The 17,933-nt window shown below is 43.8% G+C and overlaps 1 protein-coding gene across 8 annotated transcripts in view; it reads right to left on the bottom strand.

The window, feature by feature from the left end:
- LOC128345453 (uncharacterized) overlaps positions 1 to 17,933 on the bottom strand; it is a 244,597-nt gene that overhangs the window by 106,334 nt on the left and 120,330 nt on the right. For all 8 annotated transcript variants that reach the window (XM_053297393.1, XM_053297396.1, XM_053297395.1 and 5 more), the window contains 6 exons: positions 16,956 to 17,099; positions 15,676 to 15,839; positions 15,061 to 15,173; positions 11,627 to 11,742; positions 4,533 to 4,751; positions 530 to 682 (listed from right to left, as the gene is read on the bottom strand). In XM_053297393.1, coding sequence (XP_053153368.1) covers positions 530 to 682; positions 4,533 to 4,751; positions 11,627 to 11,742; positions 15,061 to 15,173; positions 15,676 to 15,839; positions 16,956 to 17,099 — 909 coding nt within the window. The remainder of the gene's footprint in view (positions 1 to 529; positions 683 to 4,532; positions 4,752 to 11,626; positions 11,743 to 15,060; positions 15,174 to 15,675; positions 15,840 to 16,955; positions 17,100 to 17,933) is intronic.

Below are 17,933 nucleotides of genomic sequence, written 5' to 3'. Positions count from 1 at the left end.
ATATTGGCATATTTAGAACCTCCCAGTGAGTCTGCAGCTCAGTCTTAGTTACTACTGTATTCAGCAGTCTCCCATGCTGCTTATCTTATTTGCAATATGCAGACATGGCAGTATATAATTTGCATTGTAAAGACAGAAAAGCACCAGGTGCACTTCTAGCAAGTGACTGGGCTGGCTGCACCTTCTCTATTTCTGCCAGGGTGCTGAAAGACCAAGACAACATGTGGGTGCATGGAGCCTAAGTGGTAAAGCCAGCACAATATTAGGAGATTGTATGGCTTACTTGGTGCAGAAGTCAAGGGGATTTTAGAAAATATATTTTAATAGATAACTAATGCTGAGATAAATGATCTACTTTTCTAAAGGATAAAGGTAAAGATTTTGAGAGAGGTAAAATAAAAAATCACAGAAGAATATATCATCCTTCATAGGATTAAAAAGAAACTGGGGGAAAGAAAGTAAAAGGCAGAGTAAAGAAATAAGGGAGAGTGAAGAAGGAAAAAGATGTCTGGAAACGAGCATATTGTACCTTCATCCTCACACTTTGGATCTTGGGAATCTAAGACACACTTAGTGGGGTCATTGCCTACACATTCTCCAGTAACACCATGACAAGGAAGGCCATTCCCACATGACTGGCATTTAAACTGACAGTTTGTTCCATGGAATCCAGGATTGCAAACTAGAAGATAGCATTTCAGAATTAAAGCAATAGTTGAACATGTTAAAAACCTGGTATTTAATAATTACTTTTCAACATTTCTCTGCTCCCATTTCAGGTATGTAAAAAGAGCCCAATTAGCTCAACACTTCCAAAGTATGCTAAAGGTATGATTGGCTCCTGATTGATAATACAAATATTAGAAGCCCAAACCTGTGCATGTTTATACTGAACAAGATCCTGTTATATTTAAGGGACTCACTCCCAGGTAAGTATGCCTAGGCATGCAGTCTAAGTATTTATCTAGGGCTTCTTTTAAATGCTCAAAGGACTTTACACACATTATTTTACTAATCTTTTAAAAAGTACCGAATCCTTATTTACTGTGCAATCCTCACACTGAAGGCATGACAATATTTATTATCCCAAATTATATTTAGAGAAGAAGCATAAAGTGAAAAGATAACAGAGCTCTTCTCATGATTTGTGAGAAGAGCCCATGGGTGGTCTGCGGGGAAGGAGGGTTCAACTTACCTTCCCCACAGACAATAGGCACTTAGTCCCTGGGTGGGCAGATCACCCGCTCAGATGAGTAGCGGCTCCTGCTGCAGCTCCCAGAGTTGGGGGGGCCGGGATGTGCCACCGAGTGTACAGTGCATTACTGGGATCCCCACTCCCCCCCACCCCGAGTGTGCCAGCCACGGCTGCTGACACACAATTAGAAAAATGTGGTTAAGGGAGCACTCACTCCCTTAACCTTATTTAGTGGGGGGAATGAGCCAACTCGCCGGTCATTGGACGCCGCCAACTCACCACAGGGACAACTCGCTTCAGGGAACAACGCAACTCCACCCCGCAAGCCTGTCCTGTCACTTTGGCTTTCGATCCGGAGGGGACAAGTGGGAGGGAGGCGAGAGGAAGCCAGACCTCCCCCACCCGAGATAAAGCTTGCAAAACCTTTTGCACACAACAGAGTTTTCTTACACAGAACGGAGTTTGTTGCAAACGAACAAGCGGCGGGCAGGAAGCCTGCAGTGGTGGCACTGCCTGCGCCGGATCGAAAGCCAAAGTGACAGGACAGGCATGTGGAGGGGACGGGAGGGCAGGGAGATGTGTTGTCCCCCGAGCAGAAGCTGCAGGGAGGGCTCTCTGGGCGCCCCTTCTGCTTTGGACAGAGAGCCTCCCAGCCCTCCTCCTGCCCCTTGGTTTTGTCAGGAGAAGCTCCATTTTGCAGGAGAGTTGCAGCTTTCTCAGTGAGGCTGGCAAGTTGCTGGCAAGGGAAGGGCCATTCGACTCGAAATGGGTAGAGCTCACCCGCCCCATCCCAGTGAGCCATGGAGCAAAACGGCAGCTGCTGCGGGGAGCGAGTTGATGCTGTTCTACTAAATGAAGTCATCACACCTCTTTCACTGCAGTACTACAATGTCATATTTAGACAGCAGAATCAAAATCCGAGAAGAGTCTCAAATGTTTTTTTATTATTTTTTAATATTGCATTTTTGTCACCTCTCCAGAGGTGATAAATAGTTCAGATTGGTGACAAATATGAAAAAGGGGCTATTTCGATCCAATATGGTGTTCTGGTCATAATACTGCTCCGGAGATAGTAACAATTATACTGTGGACTTGCAGACATCTAGAAGCCTGAGCATGTAAACACTTATCCAAGCTCTGGAAGTTGTACAGGACTGGGGCCCAGAAACAGAGTGGGGAAATTGATCTGCACCAGACATTTCAATTCTCATGAGGCACAACCCCGCATGTAAGAATGCAGAGATATCCTTAGACAGTCTAAGACACCACACCAAATACAACCATGTTTTGACAGTTGTGTGGTTATTTTGAAACCACATCGTGTCCAATAAGAGGCTGTGTTTTATATGGGGAGGATACTAGGAGATATGCCAATTTTCAACATGCGGATAATGCGGCCCAGATGAGATAAGTCATATGGGGAGGATGCTAGGAGATATGCCAGTTTTCAACATGCGGCTAATGCAGCTCAGACTATAGCCCAGTCTCTTTGTTCATGCAAAAATAAATTAATAGATAAAAGCCTAACAGTCTGTACAATCCTTCCAGAGTGAATGATTGGTGTGGCATCTTGATATCTTCTCTGCCATGTAAGCAGTTTTATGCTGAGCCATAGGGTGCAGTGAGTTGTACTTTCCTGCAGAGAATTAAAAAACAATACAACATGCACACACACCTTGGCCAGGAAATCTCCTCCTAAGAGTTTTGCTAAACAATTCAAAATTCAACTGCACACCAGATCCCCCAAGTGTTCTGTTAATATCCCTGGGATACATGTGAGGCAGTCCGCTTTAATAAGAGAACTCAGCAGCAAGGTCTGCCGCTGCTTTGGGGAGACCCGCAAAGAGGCAATATGAGGAGGAAAATGGCAGCTCCCTGCTCTAAAGCTCTGGTGCAGGTTTCACACCTGACATTTCACTTCTAATGAGGCACAACCCCACAGGTAGGAATACAGAGAGATTCTTCCTTCCACTACAGAATGTGAAAGACATGCTTTGGTGGGTGGTAGGTGGAAATTTAGCTTCCTCTCACCTCCCTCCCACTTGTCCCCTCTGGATCGAAAGCCAAAGTGACAGGACAGGCTTGCAGGGGGGAGTTGCATTGTTCCCTGCAGCGAGTTGGCTGTGTCCAATTGGCTGATGGCGAGTTGGTCGTGGCAAGTTGTCATAGACCCTTAGCAGGGAGGCTACATAAGTGGGATTGCTGCCGTGTAGCCACTGGGATTGGCCTGATCCCAGTGGTTCACACAAGCGTGTAAAACCAGGCTGGGCTCCCTTAGCCCAGTTTGTACACTCGTGTGAATAGCCTCAATGGCTTGCTTAAATCCACCTAGCAAATTACAGATTTCCTGGTTCACAAATATCAGTATTTCAAACACTGTACTACTCTAGCTAATTAATGTCTAATGCAATGTAAAATAGCCTATGTGAACATCCTATTTTATATGAAAAGGTTGGGAGAGTAAAATAATAACTAACTCCATGCTTGACATCACCATTTAACTAGACCTATAGCCAGATCTAAAGTTACCAAACTCTGACTCAGGCAAACGTGCCTACTGATTAATTGCAACGTAGCAAGAGAAAGTATTCAGCAGTTGTAGCTTTTCCTGTCACACTATTGTTGCAACCTGGCTGACTATCTTCCTCCCAACTGGCCAGATTGTGAAGCTAGAGCTTCACAAAACATGGGAGAAGGACACACTGTCTGACTATAGTAGCCGTAAGATAGGAGAAGCACACTTGCCAAGCAATTTGCAGTCATGCATATATTAAAGCTCCCATTCAGCTTTTCTATATAGCAAGTATAGGCAACCATGGCCTTCCAAACCCCAACTACAATAAATTGTGGCTTTAGTCACAACCAGCCATTCAGTATGCACTGAAATAACTGCATGTTTCTGACCCCAGCTCAGATCTGAGGTACAAATCTGAAGACAGATCTGTGGTAGAGGCTTCATCTAAGCAGAGGTTTGTGTGGATGCCCAGTGTGAATCAAGATACCTGGCTGAGTTATTGTCATAGTATTCAGAAACTGTTCTACCTTTGGTAGTAGCAAATAAAGGTCACACTTCAAAATAAAACAAAAATAAAAACCCAGTAACTAAGTTTCACATGAAATACATTGCTTGTCAAATCAAATCAAATCAAATTTATTATGGTCCGAGACCAGCATGTATCAATTGAACATTTATGTTTGGAATCCAACATAGTACTAGAATTGTTTAGAGTTAAAAAATGAAAACGTTACTTAAAGAAAATGCCTCCTTTTTAAAATAAAGGGCCCAACAGTCATACACCTATTACTGTGTACAGATCAGATGCTTTAAGCAACTTACCATTCTTCAAATATAACATGTCTCCTGCACTGAGGCTTTTGAACACTGTCCTTCCACTAACCATATAGTACTGGCCCTGTGATAAGACTATGCCAGTACAGGTAGTTCTCTGAAATATGCAATCCTCCTGAGCAATTTCCAGACTATGGAATATTTTTGGGAATACTTTTCGTCTTTGTGGTATTATGTGGCTCTTAAACTCCTGGAATATGTTCTTATCTGCATGCAAAAAAGAATAATAGATTGTAATTTTTACCATAAGGCATGGGTTCATCACTAAGATGATTTAAAACTGACAGTTCCCCCTAGGATGCCAACTATATCTGATAAGGACCTTGTTACTGTTCTCTATTTTGTTTGTTTGTTACATTTTTATACCACTTCACCCAGATGGCTCTAGGCAGTTCATAAATATAAAAAACAGATACAAATAAATAACAGCTCATTATTTATAACTCATAACTCATAATATCAGTTTATTTATATCTATGTAAACCGCTTTGGCAACTTTTGTTGAAAAGTGGTATATAAATATTGCTCGTATTAAATCCGATTTAAAATCATTTCAGTTATCACTAAAGGCCAAGCTAAATATAAGTTTTGGGGGCTCTTTTAAAGGCTGCTAAAGCTCTTAAGCCTCTAAATATCAATCCATAGGAAGCACATTCCAGAGCCCATGAGCAGCTATAGAGAAGCCCAGTCCCAAGTTGTCACCAAACAAGCTGGCGGCAGCTGGAGATGGACTCTTCTGATGACCTCGCTCTCCCAAGTAACCTGGTCCTAAGCAGTTTAGGGCTTGAAAGGTAATTACCAGCACTTTGTATTTTGCCCAGAAACATACTGGCAGTCAGTGCAGCTATTTTAAAACAGGCATAATATGGTCTCTCTGAAAAACCCTGGAGACCACCAGGGTTTAGTAGAATAACTTTGATGAGTTGTTAGGACTGCAAATGTTTTTGAAATAAGTTTGATTTCTTCAGTTTTTCAAGAGTCACATCTGTTTCTCTGCTAAAGAAGCCTTCTCAAATGGAAAATTCTCTATTTTCTCTCTTCTTTCATATTGTAATGTAGAGGAGACAAATCAAGCATCTAGACATGCATGCCATGTAATTTACAATACACATAGATAGTGTAGAGGTGGAATTATAATCTACACGCCATCCCATCTAATTTCCCTCCGTCCTCTGTCCACAGGGGCTGCATGTTTCCTGTTGGACTTGGATGATGAGCCACAGTCTACCACCAGAGAATGTGGATGTTGGTGTTTGAAGAGATAAGTAAAATTTTCTTCTTGAACCTTGTACATAATCTCTAACCTTCTTGAGGTTGGAGAAATGCTTGATGGTTTTTGCCATGCTTGTTTGAGACTTGTAACAATACAGGGAGCATAGGTAAAGCTGCTGGTTGTGAGGCTTTAGTTGACTGTAAGAAGTTAAACACTGGATTTAAAACATCCTCATTAACGTGTTTAAGGTCTAATTCTAATGTATTCACCATATCAATTATGAATGAGTGATATGTTCTATGCTCTTCTTTTGGAGAATCTGAGGACTTCTTCAGAATTTTGCAATCTGGTGAAGGTTTTGAAGGAATAACAGGTTGCTCACCTGTAAATTTTGATCTGGTAGTGATCCGTTGCACTCATAAGAGTGGGTTCTGCACCTGCATAGGACCATTTGGGCAGAACTGACTAGCTCCTCGAAGCACTTAGCCCCACCCCTTGCATGTGGTGCATTTCCTCAGTTTGGGTGGGCTACCGCTTTCTCCTCAGTTCCTAGAGGACCAACACTGGAATCCAACATCTTATGGAAGCAGTGTACAGTTCTGAAAGGTAAGTAGTGTCTTTTTACTCTGCAAATATACATATGGTCACTTCGTATACTGCAGCAAGGCTGGTGGGAGGGTCTTAGGACTGCAACAGATCACTACCAGATCAAAAGTTACAGGTGAGTAGCCTGTGTATCTAGATCGTGACCCGCTGCATTCAAAAGAGTGGGTGACTAATAAGCTGTCAGTCTGGAGGTGGGTGTAGTATGCTAAGGTAAGACCCTTTTCAGCACACACCTCCTGAAGTTGGCCTGAGCTGCAGAGCGAAGGTTCAAAGCATAATGCCTGACAAAGGTATGCTCAGAGGACCAGGTTGCTGCAGTGCAGATGTCTCTGAGCTTGATTCATGCCATGTGAGCAGCAGAAATGGCATAAGCCCTAGTAGAATGGGCCCGTATGGTTTTAGGAGGATCCATTTTTTGGTGCTTGTAAACCAGAAATATCAACTCCACAATCCAGTGGGAGAGTCTCTGTCTTGATATCTGATAGCCGTTCATGTTACTTTTGTAACTTACAAAAAGCCTTTTTGTCTTTCTGTAGGTCAGTTTCAAGTAGAAGAGGAGACCATGTCTCATATCCAGGGAATGCAACGAGTGTTTGAGAGGTGTCATGGGATTCTGGAAGAAGGTGGGTAAAACAATGTTATTATTAATATGGAAGTCAGTTATTACTTTAGGCCTGAATTCAGGGTCCAAGCGAAGCACCATTTTGTCCTCATGAAACTTAGCATAGGGGACATCTATTTGGAGAGCATTTAGCTTGCGGACATGGCAAGCCAACGTTATGGCTATAAAAAGGCCGTTTTCAACGTTACCAACTTAGAAGATGCTGTAGCCATGGGCTCAAATGGAGGCTCTGTCAGGACCAATAGGATGAGGGACAGGCTCATTTGATCAGTGGGTCACCAAATAGGTGGGTTAAGTTGTTTAATCCCTTAAGGAAAATTTTGGAGTCTGCATGAGAGAAGATGGTCTTCCCGTCCCATCTGGGATGGCAAGCAGAAACAGCTGCCAATTTAACTGATGGAGACACTGGCCAGGTTACGGTGCTTCAGAGATGTGAGGTAAAGCAATACCTCCCAGGAGGTAACCTTCCTTCCTTCCTTCTTTATTTATTTGATTTCTATACCACCCTTCCAAAAAATGGCTCAATTAAAATCAACTAACAGTTAAAAACAGAAACTATAAAACACCATAAAACAATTAACAATTAAAACATTCAACACAGTTAAAAAAAAAACCCTGGGAAACCAGGTTGCGGCAGATTAAAAACATTTACAACAATTTAATAACCCTGGAAGGCCAGGCCAAACAAGTAGGTTTTGTGGGCTCTCCTGAAGGCAATAAAATGAATTCAAATTATAGATTTCAGCAGGGAGTGCATTCCACAGCCCAGGAGCAGCTATAGAGAAGGACTGCCTCTGAATCGCCATCAGACGTACCAGTGGTAACTCATGATGGACCTCCTCAGAAGACCTTAACATGTGGTGGGGATCATGCATAAGAACGTGCTCTCTAAGGTAGTCTGGATCTAAGCTGTTCAGGGCTTTAAAGGTAATAACCAGCACTTTGTATTTTGACCGGAAACATATCAGCAGCCAGTGCAACTGTTTCAAAACAGGCATAATATGGGCTCTCCAGGTTGCCCCAGAGACCAATCTGGCTGCCGCATTTTGAACTAGCTGAAACTTCTGAACTACATGCAAAGGCAACCCCACGTAGAGCATATTGCAATAGTCAAGTCTAGAGGTTACCATCTGATGCACCACTGTTTTGAGGCCATCCTCTTCAAGGAATGGATGCAGCTGTTGAATCAGCTAAAGCTGAGATGAGGTAGGAAGCCCTGTTCCTGAGCATCAAGTCTGAACTGTTTCCACTTGCTGTTGTAGTTGACATGAGTGGATTCTTCCTGTCATGAAGGAGGATGTCCTTCAGGAGCCTATCCTCCACACGGTTAAGTGCAATGTCCTAAGGTCGGGATGGCGGAGCCTTCCGTTTTCTTGTAGGAGAATAGTCAGATGCCTGACTCTTGAAGCATTTTCTTGTAGCTTTGAGTCAGATGCCTATGGCAACCATTCGACAGTCTGAGTGCCTGCTGAAACCATGGCTGCCAGGGCCACCATGGAGCAATCAAGATGCAGTCTGCAGATTCCTGCAGGATTTTTGCTAGAACTCTCTTCAACAGAGGATAAGGTGGGAAAATGTATAGAAATTTTCGACCCCAGTTGAACTGGAAAGCTTCTCCTCCTGAGCCATGGCCGATGCCAGCCCTCGAGCAGTATTGGGGGCGTTTTTTGTTTGTGAGCATAGCAAACAGGTCGATCTATGGTGAATTTGAACTCCCATTCATGTTGCTGCAGGACCTGCTGAGATGCTCTGCCAAGATGTTGTCCACTCCTTTGATTTGAATCGCGACCAGACCTATTTGTCGTGCTATTGCCCAGTTCCAAATCTGCAGACTGAGCATGCAAAGGGAGCGGGAGACCATCCCTCCTTTATGATATTGTCCACAGTAGTATTGTCCAGACTGACTTGGATGAGCTTGCCTGTTAGGGTTGGTTGGAAGATTTTGAGAGCCTGAAACACTTACAGGTATTTCAAGAAGTTTATGTGTATCTGGCATTGGTTTGGTGACCACAGGCCTTGAGCTTGAAGATCCCTGCAATAGGCTTCCCAGCCCCATAAGGATGCATCCGTCGTCAACCAGGCTGAAGGCTGGGGTACCTGGAAGAGGACTCCAGACAGCAGGTTGATCTGTTTTGTCCAACATTGTAGGGCACAAGGATTGGCAGTGGAATTCTAACGTGCATCTGCGCATTGTCCACATTCAGACGAAATACAGACAGAAACCAAAGTTGAAGAGGCCATAGATGTAGTTTGGTGAAGTACACAGTGGTGTTGCACAACACCATCACGCCCAGTAGTTTCTGAACTTCGTGGGCTTTTTGTCTGGGTTGCATCATGAAGGAAGTCACTAGTGCCCTGATGCACAGGAAATGTTCCTCGGGTAGAAATGCACGTTGCAACTGTGCAGTGAGGATTGCTCCTATGTAGTCTATGCATTTGAAAGGTTCCAGTCTGAACTTTGTCCAGTCGGCCTGAATCCCCAGATCCTTGAGTAATCTCAGGACTGTTTAGACTTGCAAAGCTAACTTGTCTTTTTGTGTTCCTGCCAGGAACCAATCATTGAGATACGGAAAAATGGTTAGGCCCTGTGCCCGAAGGTGACACAGATGATAGCCATGCATTTCATCAATGACAAGCAGATTTTACACACATTGATCATGTATTCCTCACCAGTATAGACAAAGTTCATGTTGGTCCAAGGTACAGGTGTGCACAAAACCAGAAAACCCAGTCCGGTTTGAGTAGAACCAGACTAGAACTGAACCAGATCTGATCCTGTTCACACTAGAGCTGGGCCCAGTCCAGATCAGGCCCATCAGGTCCAGCTCAGGGGGGACATTTTAAAAAATACAAAAAAATGATGGCCTTACCACCATTGCAGGGCTTCAGGGGGTGCTGCCGTGACCAGGGGTCTGCTAAGTTTCCTCCCCCCAGCCTTCCCTGGTCTCCAATGGCCCATTTGGGGCCATTTTTCTGGCCTGTTCCAGGCCTTTGTGCACTGGGAGTGGCTATTTTAGAGACCACCACACATGCACACTGTCCATCTACATGGCTGAGTCTCCAAAATGTGTGGCAGACTCCAACATGGCCATCACCAGCACACAGAGGCCCAGAATGGGCTGTTAGAGACCGGGGGCAGGGGAAACCTCAGCAGACACCCCTGCGGCTGTGGCAGCATCCCCAAAGCCCCAGAATTTCATATTTTTAAAAACATAACTCTGAACCTACCCCGGAACAGCCAGCGACCTCGAGCCACCTCACACATCCCTAGTCTGAGGTAGGCAACTGTCTGGTGGGAAACCCCTCCATCCTTACTAGCAGGGGCAATACCCATGTGGTAGCAATCCTGGGCAGAATGGGAAGCAACAACAGCAGGCCCTTGGAAGCAGCAACAAAGCCAACCGGCATGTGGAGCCAAAGGGAGGCTCCAGAGGAGGACTGGCTGGCCAGCTGGGGAGTCTGGAAGGCACCTCTCGATGATGTCATGGAGGTGCTTCCTGGAGAAGGAATGGGGCAGGGGAAGGAGTGGGTGCTGGGAAATAGGAGGCAGTTGCTCGCTGGGGAGTTGCGCAAGGCTTAATAAAGGAGGGTGGTGACCCAACTAAAGGGTGTAGGGGTTGTGCAATTTGCCAGCAGGCCTTTAAAAATGGCAGCAGCCCGTGATGAGGGGGCTGAAGTGGGAGAGTAGCCTTGGTCTCCGAAGTGAGATGGTCACAAAGAGCCTAGGCACTCGAAGGAGGATGACTCGGGTGAAAGAAACTCTTCATATACTCTGTGGCCCTGTCACTGAAAGACCCAGCAGAAAACCAGAGCAAATTTGACTTACATTTTCCAGACTGTTTAAAATTTTCAGTCATGTATGTTTGAAATGTGTTTTGGTAACAGAGTGGACAGTTAAAACAGACTGTTTTATCTCTCTCTCACACACAAGTCCTTGGTAGAAAAACTCTCAAGAACGGAGTTACTGCTTCCCAATGCTGTGTGGCAGCAGTCGGAAAGGAACTGAATCCAGCACTCCAACCACCACGTCTAACGGATATGCATGAGTGCAGGGCGGTGCTAGATTGTTGCGGGGATCTTGGAGAGTCCTTCCAATGGCAGCTGCTGCACATGCACAATTCCAGTTGTGTGAATACAACCAGGATCATGTCAAGGATTAAATACTTGTGGTTCACAGAATGTAAGTCACTTAGAATGTAAGGCACTTAAGGTACTTCAAATCTTGTGGTTTAGCAATGTAAAGCTTCTTTTATTTGAATATACATGCACTGAGAAGCCACAATAAGCTGCAGTTACATAGCATGTGTCACACAGCCAAATGTACATCTGTACACCACCTAGAGATTTTTATACTAGGCAGCATAGAAAATCAATCAATCAATCAATCAATCAATCAATCAGTGGGGACACACATGACTGATAATCTACATGAAACTTTCACACATTTCCCTGGCTCTCCCATAGATGAGCAAAATTGATAGGATTCAACAGCAGAGCCACCCAGGAGCCACAAAAGCATGAAGCAGTGTGCTGAATATCTAGAAAATATCTTACTTGCTCTGTGGATGATAAAGTAGCAAATGGAAAGAATAAAAAAGCAAGAGAAAGAGCGCAAGGATAAAATAATAAACAGATGCTTACTTTCTATTCTTTCACATATAAAATAGAATTTTTCATTGCACTTTGCACACTGAAGCTGTTGCTTATTTTGAAGAAGAGTACCACAGCCTTCAAGTGGATCCCCTTCTATCTTTAACCTAAAAGAGACAAACACTTAAGTTGTATCTAGGGGGAAATACTCATATAGTACTGTTTTTAATATTAAAAACTATGACCCAGATCTGCAATTAGTTTCCTGGAGGACCATCTTGAAAATATAATGAGGTGGCATCTTCATTATAAATCCCATTGCTCTTGTGTCCTGCTGACAAATTCTGCTATCACAGATATCACTCTCTCCACACTTCTTTTGCCTGTAGCTTGACATCTGGTGGGCTGAGCAAGACTTTGGCTCAGGGACCACCAGTTGGTGACCCCGGATGACATATTTCATTTCATTGATAAAACAGGAATCAGAAACCAAACAAAAACCTGCAATATTGTTGCCAGAGCACTCTCCTCACAGACCTTGAAATTTGGCCTCCATCCTAGATTAGCAAAAACGAAGTTTGTACTTTGAGGATCAGCCTCTATTTTAAAGTGAGATGGTCACTTAGGGGCATTGTGCTTTGAGCATGGGAGAGATGGGGACTACATTCAGTAAGTTTTATGAGGCCATATTGCCAGCCGGGTAAGTAAGGATCCTGGGCCAATAAACAATCCCAGTGGGCCAACCAAACACAATCCAATGCAATCAGAGCGCTCCTAGAAATTGACTGCATTCGAATTAGTTATTTATTTATTTATTTAACATATTTGTATACCGCTCAAAACTTACTGTAGTATGCCCTTTGTACACCTACTGGATAATGCTGGTTTAGTTTCCATGACCCTCAAATATATGCGCATACTTGCCCTCCTCTTAGTTGAGCCCATAAAATTCCTCATGCAGAAGACCCCTTGCATTTTATGGGAGGTTGGTTTCCCAAATTCCTATAACTGACCAAATCACTAGCAATCCCACTTTTGGAGACCTCAGTGTGCTTCCAAAAGTGGGATTGCTGAAGGATACCCTGCCCAATTCTCCTTGGAAAGTCCTAGATGAGTGATTGCTTCTGTTTTCCCCTCTGCAGTTACTCCTCGAACCTGGTTTGTGGCACATGCTGTGCACACACATTGCCAGCACCCAAAGGCATTGGACTCCTACAAAAAGGTACTAGCCTAGAAGCCTTGGATGCTTCCTTCTCCATCCACAATGGAATTATTATTGTGGAACGGAATCCAAACCTTCCACCCCCTCCTTCACCTAGAAAACTAGGCAAGGTATAAAACCATCCATCTCTCTTCCCTCTCCCTCCTTCTCGTTGCCCTTCTAATTTCATCTTTCCCACAAGTGGTGTCTTTGCTTTCAGAACAATAATCAGCCCCACTTCTATGGTTAATATTTGGTTACTGTAGTGTGCCCTTTTAATAAAACATGTTTCTTCCTTCTGAAAAATCCTTGTCTCTTGGCTTTGTTTGCCCCTTGGGACTCCACTACAGTGAAGTGTCATGGTCAGATGTGATCTGTACTTATTCACAGTTGTTGGTTTAGTGCTGGTAAATCTGGGTCCACTCTACTAAATACATAGCTGCCTCCTTTCCTAACTGACTTCAGTAAGGAGAGATTTCCCCTAGCACCCAAGTAATTTATCTCAGCATTGAGCTATAGGTTCCCAAGATCAAGCTGGTGTTCTAGCCATGGACACGCAACAAAGTGCAAACATTTATAAACACGTGTGTCCCAAACAAACATGACAAGAGTGTGCTTAGACGTTGGTGTTCAGAAAGTGAAACAAGAGCTCTGGTGGCAGTACATCTTTCCAAATAAAAGGACCCCTCTGATGATACTGAGGCTATTCCCATGATCACTGGGAAGCCGGCTAGGGAGCTTAGCTTGCTTCACAGTGATTGTGGGAACCACCAGGCTTGCAGGCGAGACCAGTGCTCCCAAGGCGGCTAGCCCGCCTAACTCCCCCTCCCCTTAAATGAGGTTAATGGAGCAAGCACTCTGTTAACCTCATTTTTTTACTCATGTGTTACCGCAGTGCAGCCAGCCTCCCAAGCTCAGGGGTCTCTCCAGCATGTCCTGCGCACTCGCATGACACCCTGGCAGGGGCGTAACTACTATTAGGCAAGGGGAGGCAGCTGCCTGGTGGCCCCCACGCCTCAAGGGCCCCCCCAGAGGCAAGTCACATTTGAAGTGAGTGTGTGTGTATCAGCGAGGGGCCCATTTTAGAATTTTGTCTCTGGGCCCACTCCAGCCTTGTTACGCCCCTGCACCCTGGCACTTCTGTGGGCCGCACGGCCCCCAATCCCCACAGCCCCCGCGGGTTCCGTGACGGAGCCCGCAGTTGTGTGGGCAGCCGATCCGGCTGCCCCAGGGCTTCTCTTTGATCATCTGCAGGGAGAGCAGGCTAAGCCCGCTCTCCCCGCAAACCCGACGGAAGCTCTTCTCATTGATCATGAGAAGAGCTTCACTACCTTAGGGCAGAAATAGGCAAACAGATCATAATCTCTTTTTAATGAAATTTAGTAAATTAGAATATATGGAATCGGATCATGGTTTGGCCTTTCACAACATTTCAAATCTCCAAGGAAGTTAATTGATCACCTATTTCCTAGAGGTTCACTCTCATTAATCACCTCTTCAATGAAGTTAAATAACTCCCCTGCTGACTGAGCAAAGAGGCACCTTTTTAAAGTGGTGATTCTCTTTGTTTAGCAGGGGAGAGCAACTGGCTTTATTCACCCCTAGAACAGCATCCCTCCAGTAGTTGTTGCTGGTGTCTATCTTATGTTTTTGTTTTTTAAGCTTGTGAGCCCTTTGGGGACAGGGAGTCATTTTATTTATTTATATCTATGTAAACAGCTTTGAGAACGTTTGTTGAAAGGCAATATATAAATATTTGCCATATTTGTTTAAGTTTCTACATTTCTAAAGAATGTTTGGTCCAGGTACATGCATAACTCAAGAGGAAATACATCCAAACTTTACAATCTGCATGCTCATAACCCTTCACAAAAGCTCTTTCCCTTGCTTCTCTTCCATCTAATCAAGTCTGCAAACACAGACTTTTTCATTCTTCCTTTCTCATAGGATCCTCAAGTATATACATCTGCATATTGCAGTACACAAATAACAGTATTCATATTGTTTTATGTATTTTCATCATATTTATTTTAAACTATGGAATAATTTTTTTACTTCAGCTGACCAATGACCATTTCTCCCCTTCTAGGTCATTATGTTGCTTACAAAACAATCAACAATTTAATTTAAAATTGTTTAAATGCAAAAAACAATTTATTTAAAAAAATCTTAGAATCTAAATGGTTAGATTTCCCCCAATGTATGTATTACAGCAGCACCAATTAGCACCAATTTTAAAAAGTCTCCTCGCCTATCATAAACAGCAATAATTTGAAAATCTTACCAGTTATTATTAGTCTTTGCTTTTCTTCCATCTCCCCATTGCCACTCTTTTTTCTGTGGCTGCCATTTCATACCTATCCACATTTGTTCAGTTATCTTCTTTTGCAGCCAGACCTTTAGGACAAAAATATTCAATATATTAAAAACAACATTTAAAATTGATACACAATTAACACTGGCACATGTTATGCAGGCTTAGGAGGGTGAAAGGAACCTGTTAAACTAAGTGCACTCAAGATATGCCTCACAGCAAATCTCTGTTTGCAAAGGTAATGACACTTCAGCATTTTTGCTTTTCTCCCCTGCCTGCAAAAGTCGTTTTTGCTGTAAGGGATATGTCCCAGAGGGTTTCACATCATCCTCAGGGACATATTCCTGACAATGAAAAAAAAGATCTTTTGCAGACTGGAGAGAAAAACAAAAATGCTGAAGTGTCATTACCTTTGCAAACAAACAGAGGGCTTTTAAAAGTTGCCCTGGAATTTTCCTCAAGTCACTTACTGCTGCTTATCACTACATACACTTGAGGAGAAAGGTGACCCCAAATGCCATGAATCCTTATGTGTGTAAAAGGTGTTTTGTGTGTGCACAAGTGTGAGCACGTGAAGAATCTAACCTTTTCCTGATGACTCTTCAGCTGAAGTAGTCGTGTGAATTTAAAACGTTTGCATAAATCCACAGCTTCCTTCCATGTCACTTTTCTATTTTTTTCTATCAAGTAGCATTGTCCATGCCAGTACCACCAACCAAAGCCAAGGGAGCATTTCAAACTGTACAAGCCTGACATAGTCAAAAGAAGAGAAAAATGCAAATATAAATGTGCATGATCTGCTCAAGTTAGCAGCATATGAAAAATGGTCCCTCAAAAGTAAATAAATTGGTCAGAAATCTGAGATAACTTTCTTGAACTATTCTTAGAATAAAAGAGAAAACAAAAACCCTTTCTGATTTACCCACATCTATTGGTGCAACAGTGTGTATTTCCTTCTCTTCTTTCCTCCCTCCCCCTCTGCTCCCCCTCTCCCTCTTTCCCTCTATCTCTCCTTTCTTTTCCCAGCTCCCTACAGCCAGAGCAGCATGCAAAGGCTGGCTAGGGGAGGAAAGGTTGGGCTTGGGTGTGGGGTGGGGAGAAGGGATGGGGGAAACAGGGAAAGATATATGTAAAATACAAAATATCAAAAAACTTTAAATTAAAAAAATCATGAACTGTTCTAGTATATGTAAAACTCACGTTCTTACCATCCTCTGTCAATTTCTGGTTTGCTATGTACAGTCAGATGTGCCTTGTGGGTGCAAATCCCCCTGCCCCTTTTCCTAAGGATTAGTGGGGGCATGCTTATCTCCTGCGATGCTTTGCGAATCGTGCTATGCTCAGCAGCATATGCCCTCTCTCTTTTCCTGCTCCCCTTTCCACAGTGAATACCTCCACTCACTTTCCTCCTTGACTTTAATGGAGATTTATTGTCACATCTGTACAGGTGGAATTTAGCAAAGTGCCCCTATCTTTTACCCAAATCCTTTGCTCTAGAGCAGGCATCCCCAAACTGCGGCCCTCCAGATGTTGCTGAACTACAACTCCCAGCATACCCAGCCACAAAAAATTGTGTCTAGGGATGCTGGGAGTTGTAGTTCAGCAACATCTGGAGGGCCGCAGTTTGGGGATGCCTGCTCTAGAGCCTCTAGCTGAAACGTAATGATGCTCAGATTCTCCGTATTAGCCGTTCTTTTCCCCATAAGGGTCATCTGGTGAGCCATTTAAGAACTTGGGGTGGATTTCTGCCAAAGCCAAGGCCTTTTTCTCAGAACTTAGATTTATACTTACTTCTGTTTAAGGAGAACCTATGCATGCAGATTCCATTACATTAAAATATTAACTTTTAAAAGCAATTCACTCACCTAAAGAACATCCACCTACACGATCCGGTGTAGCACAAACAATGGCATGTTCACATTTTCCAGTAATGGGATGGCATGGTTTGTCCCAATAGCAGCGTAGGCATTTATATGCACAGTCTGACCCATAGTATCCATAATCACATGCTTTAAAATAGTAATAATAGTATTAAGCATTTATATAGCATTTGGTTCAAAGTGTGTCACAGATATTGTCTGGAACAACAGCCCTATAAGTCAGGCCAATACCATATGCACACAGTAAATTGAGGCTGGGAAAGAAGCTCCTCTATGGTCACCTTCAGAGTTTATTGTAGAATAAGATGTGATTTGAGGACTTCCTGATTCACTGTGCAGTCTCCCAGCCACTACAAATCAAACACTTATGTTGAAGAACAGGCATCAGGCCTGTTCTAAATACAGCAGTCAAACTGCTGTGGAACTATGCACTCCATTCTGGTTAGCTGCCCAAGTTTTGTTTGGCAGTGCTGAGTTCGGGAGAAACTAGTTCTGTTCATTTCCTGAATACCTGTTGCAAGAGAGGCTGTACTTAGCACTGACTATCTGGTGGTTTGTGATATCACACATATACTTCCCTGCTCTCATGGAGCAAGGTGAGATAGTTGCTTAGGGCAGCCGATTATTGGGACACCAGTGAGGTGGCAAGATGCCCTTCCGCCCTCAGCTTTGAAAAAGTGTGGGGAGAAGGCTACTAGTCTTGATGACAACAGACTAGCTCCAGGTTCAGAGGGAGGTCTCTGAATTCCAGTTGCAAGAGAAGAACAGCAGGAGAAGGGGCATGTGTTCATCTCCTGGTTGTGGGCTTCCCAGAAGCATCTGGTGGGCCACTATGGGAAAGTCCAGGATGCTGGACTTGATAGGTCTTGGGCCTGACCCAACAAGGCTCTTCTGATGTTCTTAAGGGAGTACACATGGAACAGTGGTGGTGGAATTTGGCACCCTCTCTCAGGCTCACAAAGG

This window comes from Hemicordylus capensis, chromosome 2 (assembly GCF_027244095.1).
Source record: "Hemicordylus capensis ecotype Gifberg chromosome 2, rHemCap1.1.pri, whole genome shotgun sequence".
Taxonomy (NCBI): Eukaryota; Metazoa; Chordata; class Lepidosauria; order Squamata; family Cordylidae; genus Hemicordylus; species Hemicordylus capensis.
Note: the sequence above shows the minus strand (reverse complement) of the source record. Positions and strands in the feature narration are given on the sequence as shown.